The sequence below is a fragment of the Coturnix japonica genome, chromosome 1 (assembly GCF_054131305.1).
Source record: "Coturnix japonica strain WE chromosome 1, WE-NBRP24, whole genome shotgun sequence".
NCBI lineage: Eukaryota > Metazoa > Chordata > Aves > Galliformes > Phasianidae > Coturnix > Coturnix japonica.
Genome location: NC_140663.1, coordinates 172,691,675 through 172,706,343, shown reverse-complemented (window position 1 = coordinate 172,706,343; position 14,669 = coordinate 172,691,675). Strand labels below are relative to the sequence as shown.

The window sequence follows — 14,669 nt, the reverse complement described above, 5'->3', positions numbered from 1 at the left end:
CTTGTAACATTGGACTGCACATCCTCTCCCCTTATGGCTCACAGTGTCAGAATGCATACTCAAGTGAAGATTACAGCCCGGGAAACCTGAGGACAGAGGTGAAGAGCAAGACTGAAGGTTTAGAGGGGACCTGACAAATGTTAATAAATATCTAAAGGGTGGTGGGAGATAAACAGATGAGGCCAGACTCTTCTCAGTGGTGTGTAGCAATTGGACAAGGAATAATGGCCTAAAACTTGAATATAGGAAGTTCTATATTAATATGCAGAAGAACTTCTTTATGGTATGGATGACAGAGCACTGAAACAGGTAGCCCAGGGAGGTTGTGGAGTCTCCTTTTATGGGGGTATTCATGACCCATCTGGACACATATCTATGCAACCTTTTTTAGGGTATCTGCTTCAGCAGGGGGGGTGGACTTGATCTATTGAGTTCCCTTCCAAGTCCTGTGATTCTATGATTTGCAATTAAAAGGAGCAGAAGTCAGTGCCTGTTGTGTTTGGCTGCACTCCACTTGTGGGCTGTGTTTTTTAACATTTAATAGCCAGGTGGGAGCCTCTGGAGGGGAAGGGTTTGCAGGGACTGATCAGATGGGGGATGTCCCAGCTAATGACATAATATGGCTGAAAAAGAAGGGAGACACAGTTTGGAGTAGTGATCTGCTTTAGTGGAGGCTGGGGAGAGCAGTGTAAGGCAGCCAAGACTGTAAGGTAACAGGGAGCAGTGTGCGTGGGCCCTGCTGTTGCTCATAAATTTGTTGAGTGGGCTCAACCCATAGGAGTGTGTATGTGCCTGTCGGAAAAATGGCAGTAGCATGAACTCAGTTTATAGCTCACCTTTTCCCCCATTCTTTTAGATTTCATCACTTGCAGTTCTTTAGTGCTTCACCGTTCATTGAACTGGGCTACTTGTGCATGACGGTTTTCTTGATATCAGTATCAGGATGAGGGCTAGACACGTTCACCTCAAACTGTTAAATGATGCTAGGTCAAAGGAGGCCATGTGTTCCACCGATACAGTGGCTACAAATCGTGATGTTTCTGCTTAAACTGACTTTTTAATTTTGCTCTTGAGGCTGATAAAGTGAAAGAGAGATTTAAGGAGAGGTTTGAAAGAGAAGTCAACTTGTAATCAGCCAAGAATAAAATAATGCTTACGATAGGATGATATATATACTCCCATGCTTGTTTGTTTGGCACCTCATTTTATTCCTTTCTAGAACAGAGATAACATCCCAACATCTCATACAGTTACTTGCAAATGCAAAGTAAACAAAGGTCCTCAAATTCTATGGGATGGGAGGCATGTACGCAGTGCTGTAATAAAATTGTTTCCACACCGGATTTTGTTTTGTTTGGGGTTATGCCTATCAAATGCCTTGCAAAATGCACTGATGACACACAAAAGCACTGCCTTCAATATGTTGTTCCATCTTTATTTTTATCTCCCCAAAGATAAACTTCATTCCTGATATTATTTCCCATGGGACTACTTGCTATGCAAATACATAACTGTATTTTACATGCTGTGCTTTGATTTGATTCAAGAATCTTAAACAGCCAAATGGCACATCTGAGAGTCTTTATGCCATTTTGGTTGTGATTTCTTAACTTCACAGGAAGAAACTTCCTATCAGAAAGGTGAATAAGGAAGTAATTTGTGCAGAACAAGGGACTAAGATAAGGGTAAAGGAGAAATTTGCAAGCTCTGATTTATTTTTAAGGCTGATAATGGTTGTTATGTTGCTTGTGTGACTCACTAGAATTTCCTATGCACCAGCAGAAACTAGAGTGGAAAATCAATTTTGAAAATCAAAATTAAGTACCATAATTAAGACTGCCTCCATTGCAAGGCTTAACAAATAAGAGAAGGGAAAGAACTAGCTAAATTTAAAGCATTGTCTCTCTTATGCCATTATATTGCATAGTGGTAAAATACATTGCTTTGTGCAGGGATGTGCTGATTCTCGTTCTTTTACGTGACATTCATTTTCCATTTCATGTGCTTCAACAATTAAAGCTGTTTCATGCAGCTGTGTAGCACAGCACTATGTCCTCTCTTCTCTTGGCCTTTTGTGCCATTAATCATAGGATCATAGAGTCGTCTGGATTGGAAAAGGTTTTCAAGACCACCAACTCCAACCTCCAGCCAGTCCTACTGAGACACATCACTAAGCCCCATCCCTTAGTGTGTCATAGATTGCTGAGAATCTAGAACATAAAATAATATGCAGAAGGCAGGTAGAAATTTTCTAGGGTCTCACACAAGAAAGATCTGTTGACATAAATGCTTGCATTTTATTTCTTTACTCCTCTTTGACTACATGTGTGAAATTCTTCCTGCACTCTCCTGGAAGACAATTATGCTATATATCACAAAAGCTGATGGAGATGTCTGTATGCAATATCTAGTGTTTTAAGGGGCAAATTAGACTGGGGAAAACCTATGATGTCACATCGGATTTCTGAAGGGGTAATTTCTGAAGAGGAAAGGGTTGGCACAAGAATTATGATGGAAGTTAGATATCCTAGAAAAAAAATGAAATTGGAAGAGGAGAGCAGGAGCCTCTGTGATCCTTAATATACAGCTTCTCATTTTATTTTATTTTTTTTGCTTCTGTTTTCATCCCATCTCCCTTTGCTTTCTGTTTCCTTTTCTGAGACATTTCTTTGTCAGGATACGTGACTGTTCTAAGAATTGCTAAGCTCTTTTCCAGCCACTGAATTAGATTCTCCAAGGAAGTATCTAGCTTTTAAGTAATCTAGTTTTCCCCATCTTTAAAATTCAGGCAGAAGTGATATAATTTTATGATTTCTATTTAAAAAAATATTCTGTTATGGAATACCATAACTGGAAGAATTCGATCTTTCATTTCTATTGTAACATTAACAGAATGGATTTTTGCCTCAGCAGAAGAGAAAGGCTTCTGGTGTTTCTGACTGGGGTGACTGTCCCTTTTGTGAACATGGAGGTGGATTTCCCATACTAATATTGCCCATTGTAGCAAGAGGAAGAGTGTTTGTCCAGTGAGACTCCTGTTGGTAGCACAGGAGGAAAAAACTGATCCTTTGAAAACCATGGGACTTTCACTTACTTAGACTTGTTTAAGTTCTGAATATCTAAATCTTATACCTTCAGGATGGAATAGTGGAAATTAAGGGTCGTTTATTTCCTAGTATTATAGTCATTGAATAACCTGTCATCATGTAATTGTGTAAGATAATTAGATGTGTTGGGAATCAGGGATGATTGCTTGTACAGACAACCAAATCAATATCTGTTGTTGCCTAGTACTAAAAAAACCAAAAAAGCTAACTTCACATTATCAGCTCAGGTCCTGTTCCCACAGCTATGCAGTGTTAACATAAAAGCCTCAAAGCAAAGTAAATGTTTCAAATCTTTGGTATTTCATTTTTAACTTGTTCCATCTCCTGTCCATTTTGCTGGCAGCAGAGTTCTGCAAGCCCTGAATGACTAATCTTTTCATCTGTCTTCCTATTCTTATAAGAAAGGCATTATTTATGACTGAACCATATTTGTATTTTAAATGGCCTTGTCAGCGCATTTTATGACTGCTGTGTGTGTATATTCGGATGGAGGTAGGAGAGAAGCAGCATCTATCTATCTTCACCACAGGTGTGTGAGGGGGAGGTTGACACCCCACGTGTTTGCTATGAGAAGTTATCCCTTAACAAGAAAAGATTTATGCCCTGTCTAAAGCAAAGCTGTGCTTCTTCCCATGCACTGCTTAAGCAAAGTAGTGATGTTAAAATTGAAAGAGGAGGCTGACCATCAAAAATGCTGGTGATGCTCAGTGCATACAAACAACATTTCACACAGAGGCTGCTGACGCACTGGAACAGGTTGCCCGAGGAGGCTGTGGATGCCCCATCCCTGGATGCATTCAAGGCCAGGCTGGATGTGGCTCTGGGCAGCCTGGTCTGGTGGCTGGCAACCCTGCACATAGCAGGGGCTTGGAAAATGGATGGTCATTATGGCCCATTATGGCCCAGGACATTTTATGATTCTATGAATTGGCAAGGTGTTCAAAACAACCATCTGCTGAGCATCAATTAGAATAGAATCATAGAATCATTAAGGTTGGAAAAGACATCTAGGGTCATCTAGTTCAACCATCAACCCATCACCCCTGTGCCCACTAATCCGTGTTGTGATTGATCTTGCTGGTAATGTTGGGGAGCAATGTCTTAACAGTAATAGGATTCAACACAGTTGTTGCTTTGTGCTTATGCCCATGCGTTCAGCTGTGGCAAGATCTTCTCAGAGAGGCACAAGAATGCAAGTGAATGTATAGTATAGAGGTGGTTTGGTTTACTGAATACCACCTTCACACTAAGAAGCCCCCTATAAAATTTGCTCTTAACCAATTATCTCCTGTCTGTGATAATATTGCTGCTCAATTGCATGCATCTCTCTGTCCTTGTAATGTAGCACTTCAGTGAGCAAGCTCAAGTACATGTTACTCCTGCAAGCGGACCGCAGCTGGGAGCTCCAATTCTTCTTCTAAAGCAGCTCAGCTTGTAGCACTTCTGTAAAATGCAGTCTTTGTAATGGTTACAGTAAAGTATTAATAATCATAAAATCCCTGAGTACCAATACAGACCTAATAAACCTGTTATTGGCAATGTATGATGGGCTACTGCATGATGGAGCTGCAAAAAAACAGCTTATACTCTGCCCATTCCCGTAATGTAGGTTTTTGTTAGATCTGCAAATGCATGCAAACAGTTAAAATGCATTTCTGTTTGGAATCAGCATCAGGTATTTGGCAAAGGTTTGTGTTTTCTGATCTAATATTTTAGGGGGTGGAGAAAATTATCTCCCTATTGCTTTGTCATTATTCCTTAAATGAACAATGTATTCTGTTTGTTTTATTTTTTCCTCTAAGTGGGATGAATTGTGGCTTTTTATTGCTCCCTATTTTTCTCAATAGATAGTTCAGTAAAGCTGCTAATGTTAATGACAGAAGTCATAAACCAAGATTTTATTGTTTAGTGAGTGTTTCCTTCGATTTTCATGGCAGCTGAATATACATAAAACTGTAAATAGTTGCTTGAGAGGATACACCCTTTTGTTGTAGTGCAATGATTTCAAATTACGATTATTCTCTTCATAAAAGCAAGGGAGTAGAGTGGGAGAGGTGCTCTGCTGTTCATACATACATGTGAAATTTTTATCTCTTTTCTTTTTACATTAACATTTATAGTGTTAGCTAAGCTGTGTAATGATGTTGCTTCTCCTTTTCTGTATTTTTTGTTTTCCCATCTCTATTTCCTTACAGTGAAATCCCAGCTAGAAACCTCTGGGTTGTTTGTTTGTTTTTTTTTCCTCAATTTTTCGGGGACATCTTTCTTCCTTTTTGCTTCTTTTCTCCACCACTTGCAAGACAACATATCATCCCATAAATGTGGAGAGTGACGCAAATCTCTTATGTGTTGTAACAAAGGTTTTGCACCTTGGACAGTCCATCCTGTTATCAACAGAATTGGAGTGGTAATAGGGACAAATAGCTCTTCCATAGCAATCATACTCCAGGTGAGACATCATTTTACTCTGTCCTGTGGTCTTATAACACTCTGATTACCAACATTAAATAAATGCCTGAATAGGAAGCAATTAGAAACTACTCCTTCTCCAGAAATATTATCTGTTATTCAGTCTTTTGTCAGAAGCTTTTAGATGTAAAGCAAAAAGCAGACCTCTGCCTCGGAGTTTCCATGAAAACAGTTGCTATCTAAGAATTTCTTTTAGTTAACCTACTCACTATTTTAAAATGCAGCGAAGGAATTATTTGAACTCTTTCTAGTCATAGAAGAATTGAGAATTATATGCCTTAAGACTCAGAGCTTGGGCAATGCCATCCATCCCCTGTATCTTGGATGCTTTGGGTAAGTTTGAAGAGGGGGTGGAATATTTTTCCTGTTTGAATTTATGCACCCTAGAGAAAACAGTTTTAGCCATTTGCTGAAATTCCTTAGGCAGTAAAAACTGTTTCCTTGGCCCCAACAGTCCCATGCTAGATTTCTATGGCTCTATTCTCTTTTCTGTGCACCTGTTAATTTGGATTTGCTCTTTACCACAGAAAAGCAGAGCACGAATTACTGTGGCATGTGTGTTTTACTATTGCAATCTTGAACACAGGGAAGCAGTGGTTCTCCTGCATGTTGATATCTCTGCAACTGTAGGTGGGAGGGCATGGGTCAGGATTTATCCTGTATACCAAAGTGCTATCAAAAACATAGAGATAAACCCTGTAAGTTTGCAGCTTTACTACTGCTTCCGTCTGGGAAGAACATCTGTTTAGTCATATGTCTGGAGCCAAAAGGGTATGTTACTGCTTATTGTTTAGAGATTATCACTGGAGAGAGGTACAGGGGTTAAAGCTGAGTTATATGGCTGAAGAGAAGCTGAATATTGCAGTTCTACTGCAAAATAAATAAATAAATAAATAGATAGATAAATAATAAAAAAAAAAAATAATAAAAAAAATGGGCTTCCATAAGCACTTCTCAGCTCCTGACATTAAATAAGTTGCAATTAGAGAAAGAGGAAGAAGCATGCTTAGCTAGGGCAGGAGTTAAAAATTAATTATTTGGAGAAAAAAAAAAAAAAAGGAAAAGTCAGTTTTCTGGTTCATGGAGCTATTATCAAAGCAAAGCAGGAGCCTTTGGATGAGTCTTAAATCTTCAGCAGTGAATGTATGACATAAGCAAGGGAATGGAAAAGCTATGATGCATTCCTGTGGTATACTGAAACGAGACAGCAAAAATATATCTGGATATATAAAAAATATATCCTAAGCCACTCCAATAAAGTAAAACCCGTTCTTCCTTCATACCCTAGCTGCACTGAAACACATGCAGCACCTGTTCCTTCACCTTAACAGTTAAAACCCATTTCTATTTTTGGCACTCCTGCACCCCTTTCCTTTCCTGCAGTGCCGTGTGTCTCAGATTGGAAGTGCTGCCGCTTCTGTTACAAAGCGGAGAGAAGCAAGGAGTTAAATTTCAGAACAGGAGAAGAGGAGGTGAGCTGTCTGCTACAGTAGTTTACTGCAGCTTCCTCTCATACTGACACATATGTAGTTTGTGGTGACAGTGCTAAAGAACTGCAGACAGGCACTTAGCAGACTGGATGTGAGCTGGATGCAAAGATGCCTCACCCCGGCCTTCCTGCTGTCAGTATGTAAATACACCTGCAGGCTGGCCACGCTGGGGTGGGCTTTTTGGTTTTTGTGTTTTCTTTTTTTTTTTCTTCTCTCAAGGCAGCATGAGCGGATCTGACACAGCAGCAGCGTAGTTGGGAGATCTGAGCCAGCGTTAGATTTGTATCTCAGCTGTGGTGGAAGTTTTTTGGGTATCGGATTTTTTGGGGGTTTTTGTTTGGTTTTGTCTTGTTTGAAATTATTTTTGTCTGTGCGTGTCTGCGCTGCGCATTCAGACTGAAATCTTCATCACTACAATGTTTGCCTCTATCTGGTATGCCAAGAAGCTGGGACGCAGGTTTGTGCATAACGCCAGGAAAGCAAAAGCAGAGAAGGTATGTTCCTAGTGGGAATATAAAGCCTTATGTCTCCTGCAGGCTGCCTGCTGGCATCCTTTTGTGTATCTGCTCAGTTTTTTTAATACCCTGAAAATCCATCTATTGCTATTCATGATTTCATGCAAGAATCCATCACTACTTTGCTTATTAGTTACTAAATGCTGAGGAAAAATCCTTTCAAAAGTCTTTATGCTCTTTTCTTTCTTTCTTTTTTTCTGCAAGATAAACAGCTGTAAATCTGCTGTGCTGTGTGTTAAAGGAGCACTCCAGTGAACTTGTTGCTGTGCTGCATTATTTTTATTAGTCTGATATTAGGCTCTTTAAACAACCATTGATTGTTTGCTGCTCATATATATTCTTTCCGAGTGAGGGACCAATGAGAACGTAATAACATGTGAAGTGTTTATAATGTTTGGAAATTTGGTTTTATGATACTTGTTGAAACTGTGCTGCAGCATGGATCCCTTTCCTTTAAAAAGATATAAGCATGTAAAAATGGCCAGTGCTATCTTTCCCTGTTTTATTGCTCATAAAACATAACTGGGTTTAACCAGCTGTTTCCTGGGAGCCCTCCTTGTTGAGATCCCTCTGCCTCCCTTCTGCCTGAGCAAAACTTAAACTGCTTTAGAATTTATAGTAGTGATAATTGGAGGATGTGAAGGCTGTTGCTTGTGTTCTAAGAGTAGGCAACATTGAGTTAACAGACCTGCATTCCAGTTTAGTCCTAATTAACAAACAAACCACTTTCAAAATGGGACTAATTCCTCTTTTATGAAACTCAGTTTCAGGTTGGGTGAGATAACTTAAATGCAATGTTATAAAGTTGCCTCATTAGTATGATAATGATGGCTTTCTCTTCTCCTTGCTGGCTTTGATGTAGTCAAAGAATTTATAAATGGGTTGCGTTGTTATGTCTTTGATATATCTTATGCTACGTAATGCGGCCACTGATCAAGTGCATAATTATCCATTGCGAGAATTCATCTGTAGCTGGAAAAGCTCTTTACATAGAGGAAATTATTTAGCAAAAATACATTTTTATATTTATGGCCAAGGAAGGGGAAATAAATGGGCATCTGCTTTTTCTGCAAAATATTCCTTCCTAGTGTTTAAATAGGTGCCTTATGGCAATTCTGAAATTTAAAGATCCAAGACATTGGGAAGTTATCCAAGCAACAACGGTTTGTATATTCTGCACCGTGTGCATAAAAGAAATTAAAAATGCTGTTGGCTCTATGTGGGACTGTCAAACTTTCTTTGTTAAGCATACTTTGACAGAAAGGGCAATCGTGGAACCTCTCCTGTTGTTTGCATGCCGCTGTGGGAGGAAGAAAAGTTGCAGGCTGGGTCTTCCTTAGTCCAGAGGGGCTCCCTCCAGAGGAACATTTGCTGTCAGGCTTCCTCCAGGATGGCGGAGGCAGGATGAGTGGGCACATCCCACCCCTGGCACACTGGGGCTCACTCCATGGCTGTAAAAAGAGATGGGTTGTTTGAAGCATATCTGCACATGGACTATTCCAAACACCTTGCAAAATTATATATGACAGAGAAGGAATACTCACCTAAAAATATGTTATTTATAGAGTCTTAAAGAATGCTTTACAAATTTTATCTCATTTCCATTCCCTCTTAAGGTATTTGCAAATATTTCTTTATGAATTTATCATTTTACTGCTTATTTAGCTCTCTAGGATTTTCAAAATCACTGAGAAAGCTCAATTTGGTGCTATTGAAGCTCTGAAGCCATACCTCATAATTTTTAGAGAAAAGTTTTTTTCTGAACATTTCTCAAGCAGGCTATTTGCATGCGTGCAATGAAATTTTATTTTTGTCATAAGAAAGTAAGTATACAAGAAAGCATCTTCTAAGCTGATGGCTTATAGTCTTATGGCAAAAATAAAATTTCTTTCCTGGAGCTTTATCCCATAGCCAGGTCTCAGTTTTCCTGATTTAATTGCTTTTCTTTCTTTTTATTTTCCCATAAATCAATGGGAATAGCAATCCAGCAAAGACAGAAAACCCCATTCCTAGCAGAGTGCTATGGCAGTAAGTGCTATTGATGATTGGAAGCTGATCACCACTGACGTCTTTGATATAATACCTTGGTAACAGGAAAATGCAGATATGAAAATGACTGTCAACAAATAAATTAAAAGTAACACAACTGCATATTTTTTTTGGTTTATGTTTGTTTGTTGTTTAATTGTTGTGTAATTGAATTATTATGCAGTTTTACCTTTTTTTTTTCTGGAAGAATAATTAGCTTTTCTCTGTGTGCATGATTTGAATTAAACACTGTTTTCTTAATGCGTTTTTGCAGATAATATAATGCAATAATTTCTAATGGCCTGTGTGCACAGAGATCCTAGCTGTTAAAGTCTTTGTAGTAGGCATCAGGAGAGTGTGGCTTAGTGACAGATTTTCCATTAAACTTAGCTTCTCTAGACAAGAACAAGCCAAGAATTTTTTAAACAGGCACTGTAAGACATAGAAATTTTGTGGGAGACTATTTGTTTTCTTAGGACCAAGGTGAAAATTGAGGAGAGGGGAGGGTAAGAAGGTTACAGAATGAACTCATGCACACAAACTTACACACAGTCTGACAGAGCAGCCACCTTAAAATGTTATAGACTGGGCCTGCTTTGTGCAGAAAGAGGAGCTGAATTTGTGTTTCCAGGAGCTGAAATGGAACATGCAGTGGCAGAAGGCGCACACAAACATGACACTGTGGTGACCCTGTGCAGGTGCTCTGTGCATGCATGTGCATCATGGATGAATTCTAAGATCATAGAATCGTTTGAGTTGAAGGGACCTTTAAAGGTGATCTAGTCCAACTCCTCTGCAATGAGTAGGGACATCAACAGCTAGATGAGGGTAGCTGTATCTCCAGAGCCACCTTTCTCAAGTAGGATCTCTCACCTCCTCATACTTCTTAGCTCCCTACAACTGAATACAGAGATCATCATTCTGGGAGAGCTGAAGCACAGGTAGCTCCCCAGATCAGTGGGAGATGCTTCTTGGTTCTGCGAGATCCTTGAAGCCTTAGGAACTGGCCTGTGTTGAAGAAGCTATTTTCAGATTTGGTGAAGAGAGAGGGTAAATGGTGTTAATAAGCAGCAAAGAGATGGGGGGTCAAAGAGAGAGGTGGATCTGTTCTTATTAGAACCTGCAGTAGCTTTTCTCTTGTCTTTAACCACTGCCTTCTTGACTGTCAACACTGCTGCTCCTGTCCTGCATTTTGAGTTCTATCATTGCCTTCAGCCCAACTTTTAGGCTGTGGGCCCTAAGCCCAGTTTCTCTGGTAGGGCAGTATCTCCTTGATTTTCCCACAAAAGTTAAGGGTGTCCTGGTAGATGTTAGGGATCTAAAACCCAGGTGTGAACTCTTACAGTAAGAATTGCAGGTAGGGTTAAAATTTCAGAGCAGAGAAAATGTGGGAAGAACTGGATGAATGGCAATCTTAAGTGTCCTAACCATGATGTTAATGGCTCTTTTGTGATAGGTGATGCACACCAGTATTTTTATTCAAGGCATGTTTTCATGGTATTCTGAAAAGCCTTATTTTAATTCAGAAATGGAACAAAAGATTCCTGCATTGCGTGCTCACAGCCTTGAAAGCCAAGTGTATCCTGGGTTGCATCAAAAGTGAGGTGGCAGCAGGGTAAGAGAAGTGACTGCTCCCCTCTACTCTGCCTTTGTGAGGGCCCATATGCAGTACTGCATTCTGTCAGTACAGGAAGGACATGGAGCTGTTGGAGTGGATCCAGAGGAGGACCATGGAGATGATCAGAGGGCTGGAGCACCTCTGCTATAAATAAAGGCTGAGGGAATTGGGTTTGTTCAGCCTGGAGGAGGTTCTGAGGAAACCTAATTACAGCCTTCCAGTACTTAAAGGGAGTATATAAGCAGGAGGGGGATCAATACAGGCAGATGGTGACGGGACAAGAGAGAGCAGTTTTAAACTAAAAGAGGGAAGATTTAAATTAGATATTGAGGAGATTTTTTTTATTTATTTTTTTATTCAAAGGCTAGTGAGGCAGTGGAACAGAGATGTTGCCCAGAGATGCTGTGGTGGCCACATTGGGAGGCGTATTGGGTAGCCAGATCTGATGGGTGGCAACACTGCCCACAGTTGGGAATTGGATCTGGGCTGTCTTTAATGTCTCTTCCAAGACAACCATTGCTTGATTCTATGATTTTGAAGAACCTGAAAAATTTGGAAACTGAACCCTCTGCCCCCAAACCACTCATAGCTAAAGCTTCTCATATCTTTAAGTAAAATCAGATAGTGCCTTTTAATTGCTCTTAATATTTTTGTTTTGCCATGGAAGACTCAAGTGCAAAAGTTCCCTATACTTAATTGTATTTATTAGTCTGGGTTTTAAACTATTTGTGTCATTTATCTACAGTTTCTGCCTCAGTGTGATTTCATTGGCTTGATTACTAATGTTACTCTTTCCCTCAAGCATCAAGATAGTATGCAGGATGCCAGTAATATTGCCTGAGACCAACTCAACTCTTTTCAAGACAGCTCTGCACTTATGCGCTTTATTAAAGTTATTAGAATGCTTTAAGGTTGTCGCATGAAAGGAGTATTGTTATGAAAGTAAACGTGATCATTTGAACGTAGGAACTTGAATAACTTAAGGCAGAGATTGATGTCTTGAATTTTTCTCATTAAACCACAATCAAGAAAAAATCAAAAGATGTTAACTGCATGTGGTTATGCTATAAAAATAAGTAGTCTAAATGATTGGAAGAGGAACAGAAAAGTAACAGAGCAATTAATCATGTTGATCTGAGAGGCTGAGCTAAAGAACTGTGAAATACCTTCTGATAATTCTTCTTTATATTAATAGATTTTGAGTTTCAAGGTTCAATGTTAAAAGTGGAGATTTTTTTATTTTATTATTATTGTGTTGTTGTTGTTGTTTTTTGCCAGAGTTACCCTGTTACTCACTTTCAATGGGAAAGACTAACGCTGAGTTTTTGGTTTGTTTGGAAGTAGAATATCTTTGAATCATGAGACCCAAATTAGAAACGCCATCATAATTGGCCCTACTGTTAAGTTTTTACATCTGAAAATCACTTTAAAAGGAAGGTTATCCTTATGTGGTATCTCGTAGTAGCAGAAAAACAGCATTCAGGCAAAGTGTTTAAATCACAGTTTACTTTCACTCCCTATTTTACAGCATAGCATTGTTAGAAATATTTTTCTGCCTTTTAGCTACCAAAATGCTTTCATGGTGATAGCAGTACTAAGAACAAGTGTCCTGCATTTGAAAACAAGCATTTTTTCCCCCAGAAGTCTTAGTTTATCACTCTAGTTTAATTCATTTACTCTATTTATAACGCAAGACAGAAGCTGTTTAACTTTTAAAAATAAATGTGTGTATAATAATATGAATAGTGTGTGGTTTCTGAACTTTTAGCTGTTGATAAAACTAAAGATTACCCATAAGCAAAGTTAGCAGCATCACTGCAAATAAGTAGCTTTAGATATAATGTAATGCATACTAGACAGGAGAACATAGGCCAGAAGGTGTTTCTTTAATGTGGGCTTTGGTTTAGAGCCATTTTGGGTAAACTGAGTATCCCTGGTAGAATGGCAACCTACAAATATTTTCAAAAAGGCAGGAAAATTTGCCTTGGTAGATTAACAAAAATGAGATGCATTACAAAAAAATATTGTCTGTAAATGCAGTCATATTTAATCATTTTTCTGATGGTGTTCTGGCAATAGTGGAAATTAACTCTTCATGTTATGATGACACTTAATACCCAGATCATTCTCATATTTCTTTTCTAATACAGATAATTGTAGAGTAGGCTTATCTAAGCTAAGCATTTTTTTTCATTTTTATTTTGCTTTCAAGAAGCTGTCTCCCAGTATAATTAGACAGATACGAAGTTTACTTGAACCAGTAATTATTCACAAAAAAGAGCAGAAAATGATTAAGAAATCACAGAGTATTAGATAAACACATTTTTCATTCCATCATATATGTATTTAATTCCAAACAAAGCAAATCCTCTCTTTGCTTCAGTATTTCCATGTATACTATGCGAACTTTAGATTTCTTCATAAGCGCTCTCTTTCAGACCAGAGCTCACTACATTACTCAAGTCCACTGGGGTTACGATGAAGTGATAAAGCTTGTAGGACTTGTTATTGCCTTGGCTAAAGGTGAAATGACTGCTCTGCTAAGGGAAATCTCACATAGCTGCCAAGCTGTAAGGGCAGGCGGACAGTTTTACTTGCATTTGGGCCAAGGAGGGCCCGTGCTGATGAGGTTCAGTGAGATGACAGCAATGTGTCACTTATTTGTGGAACTGCACATCACCAGCCTTGTGCAGGACCACTGAAAGAATCTTTTCAAATGGAGTTTATAAGTGCTCTGCTTTAAATCTTCGTGGAAAGACATTTTCGTTTTACACGTAACTGAGAGGGGGAAAAAATATGTTTTTTTTTTGTTTTTTTTTTCTTTCTGGAGCTTTTTTGATTTAACATAGTTAGAATTCTAAGGCATTTTCTTATGTTTCCATTTAATCCAGAACCATATCACTATTCAACTCTTCTCTCCCCCTTTTTTCCTTATTTGTAGTTGGTTATGATCCCACGTGCACCATGATTAATATATAACTGTAGGGATAAGCTGCTTAAGTAGAGATTTATTATGCTTATAATTCACTTCCACCTCAAAATCAGTGTAATAATAATAAATAAATTTAACTAATCTTACAAAAATGCAAGAATGATATTTTAAAACAAGATACTGATGAATAATAAACTACTGACGTTAATCCTTTACAATCCTTTTTTTTTCTTTTTTTTTTCTTTTTTCTTTTTCCCCCATCTATGAGGGATTTTGTTCTTGTGTTCCATCTCTGTGGGCCCATCACCTGCTGTAACTATTAATGAGTAATAATGTGGGTTATTGTTTAAATTACCTTATGCAGATGGAAGACGTAGCTCTTAATCAGCTATAGGTGAACTGTTTAGAAAGAACAGAATATCTCCTCTCTTCCTCTCCAGTTTAATCTCAGAGAACACAATTAATCTTAGTTGGCTGCCATGCAGTGATGATGCCTCTTTTTTTCCACAT

General features: G+C 38.7%; 1 protein-coding gene across 47 annotated transcripts in view; it reads left to right on the top strand.

The window, feature by feature from the left end:
* DLG2 (discs large MAGUK scaffold protein 2) overlaps positions 1-14,669 on the top strand; it is a 959,079-nt gene that overhangs the window by 478,846 nt on the left and 465,564 nt on the right. For 3 of the 47 annotated variants that reach the window (XM_032442257.2, XM_085536533.1, XM_032442256.2), the window contains exon 1: positions 6,973-7,560. The exons of 41 other annotated variants lie outside the window; for them this stretch is intronic. In XM_032442257.2, coding sequence (XP_032298148.1) covers positions 7,483-7,560 — 78 coding nt within the window. In that variant the 5' untranslated portion in view covers positions 6,973-7,482. Of the gene's footprint in view, positions 1-6,972; positions 7,561-14,669 lie in introns of those variants that run through there. 3 more of the 47 variants (XM_085536538.1, XM_085536537.1, XM_085536535.1) reach the window with 1 other exon arrangement.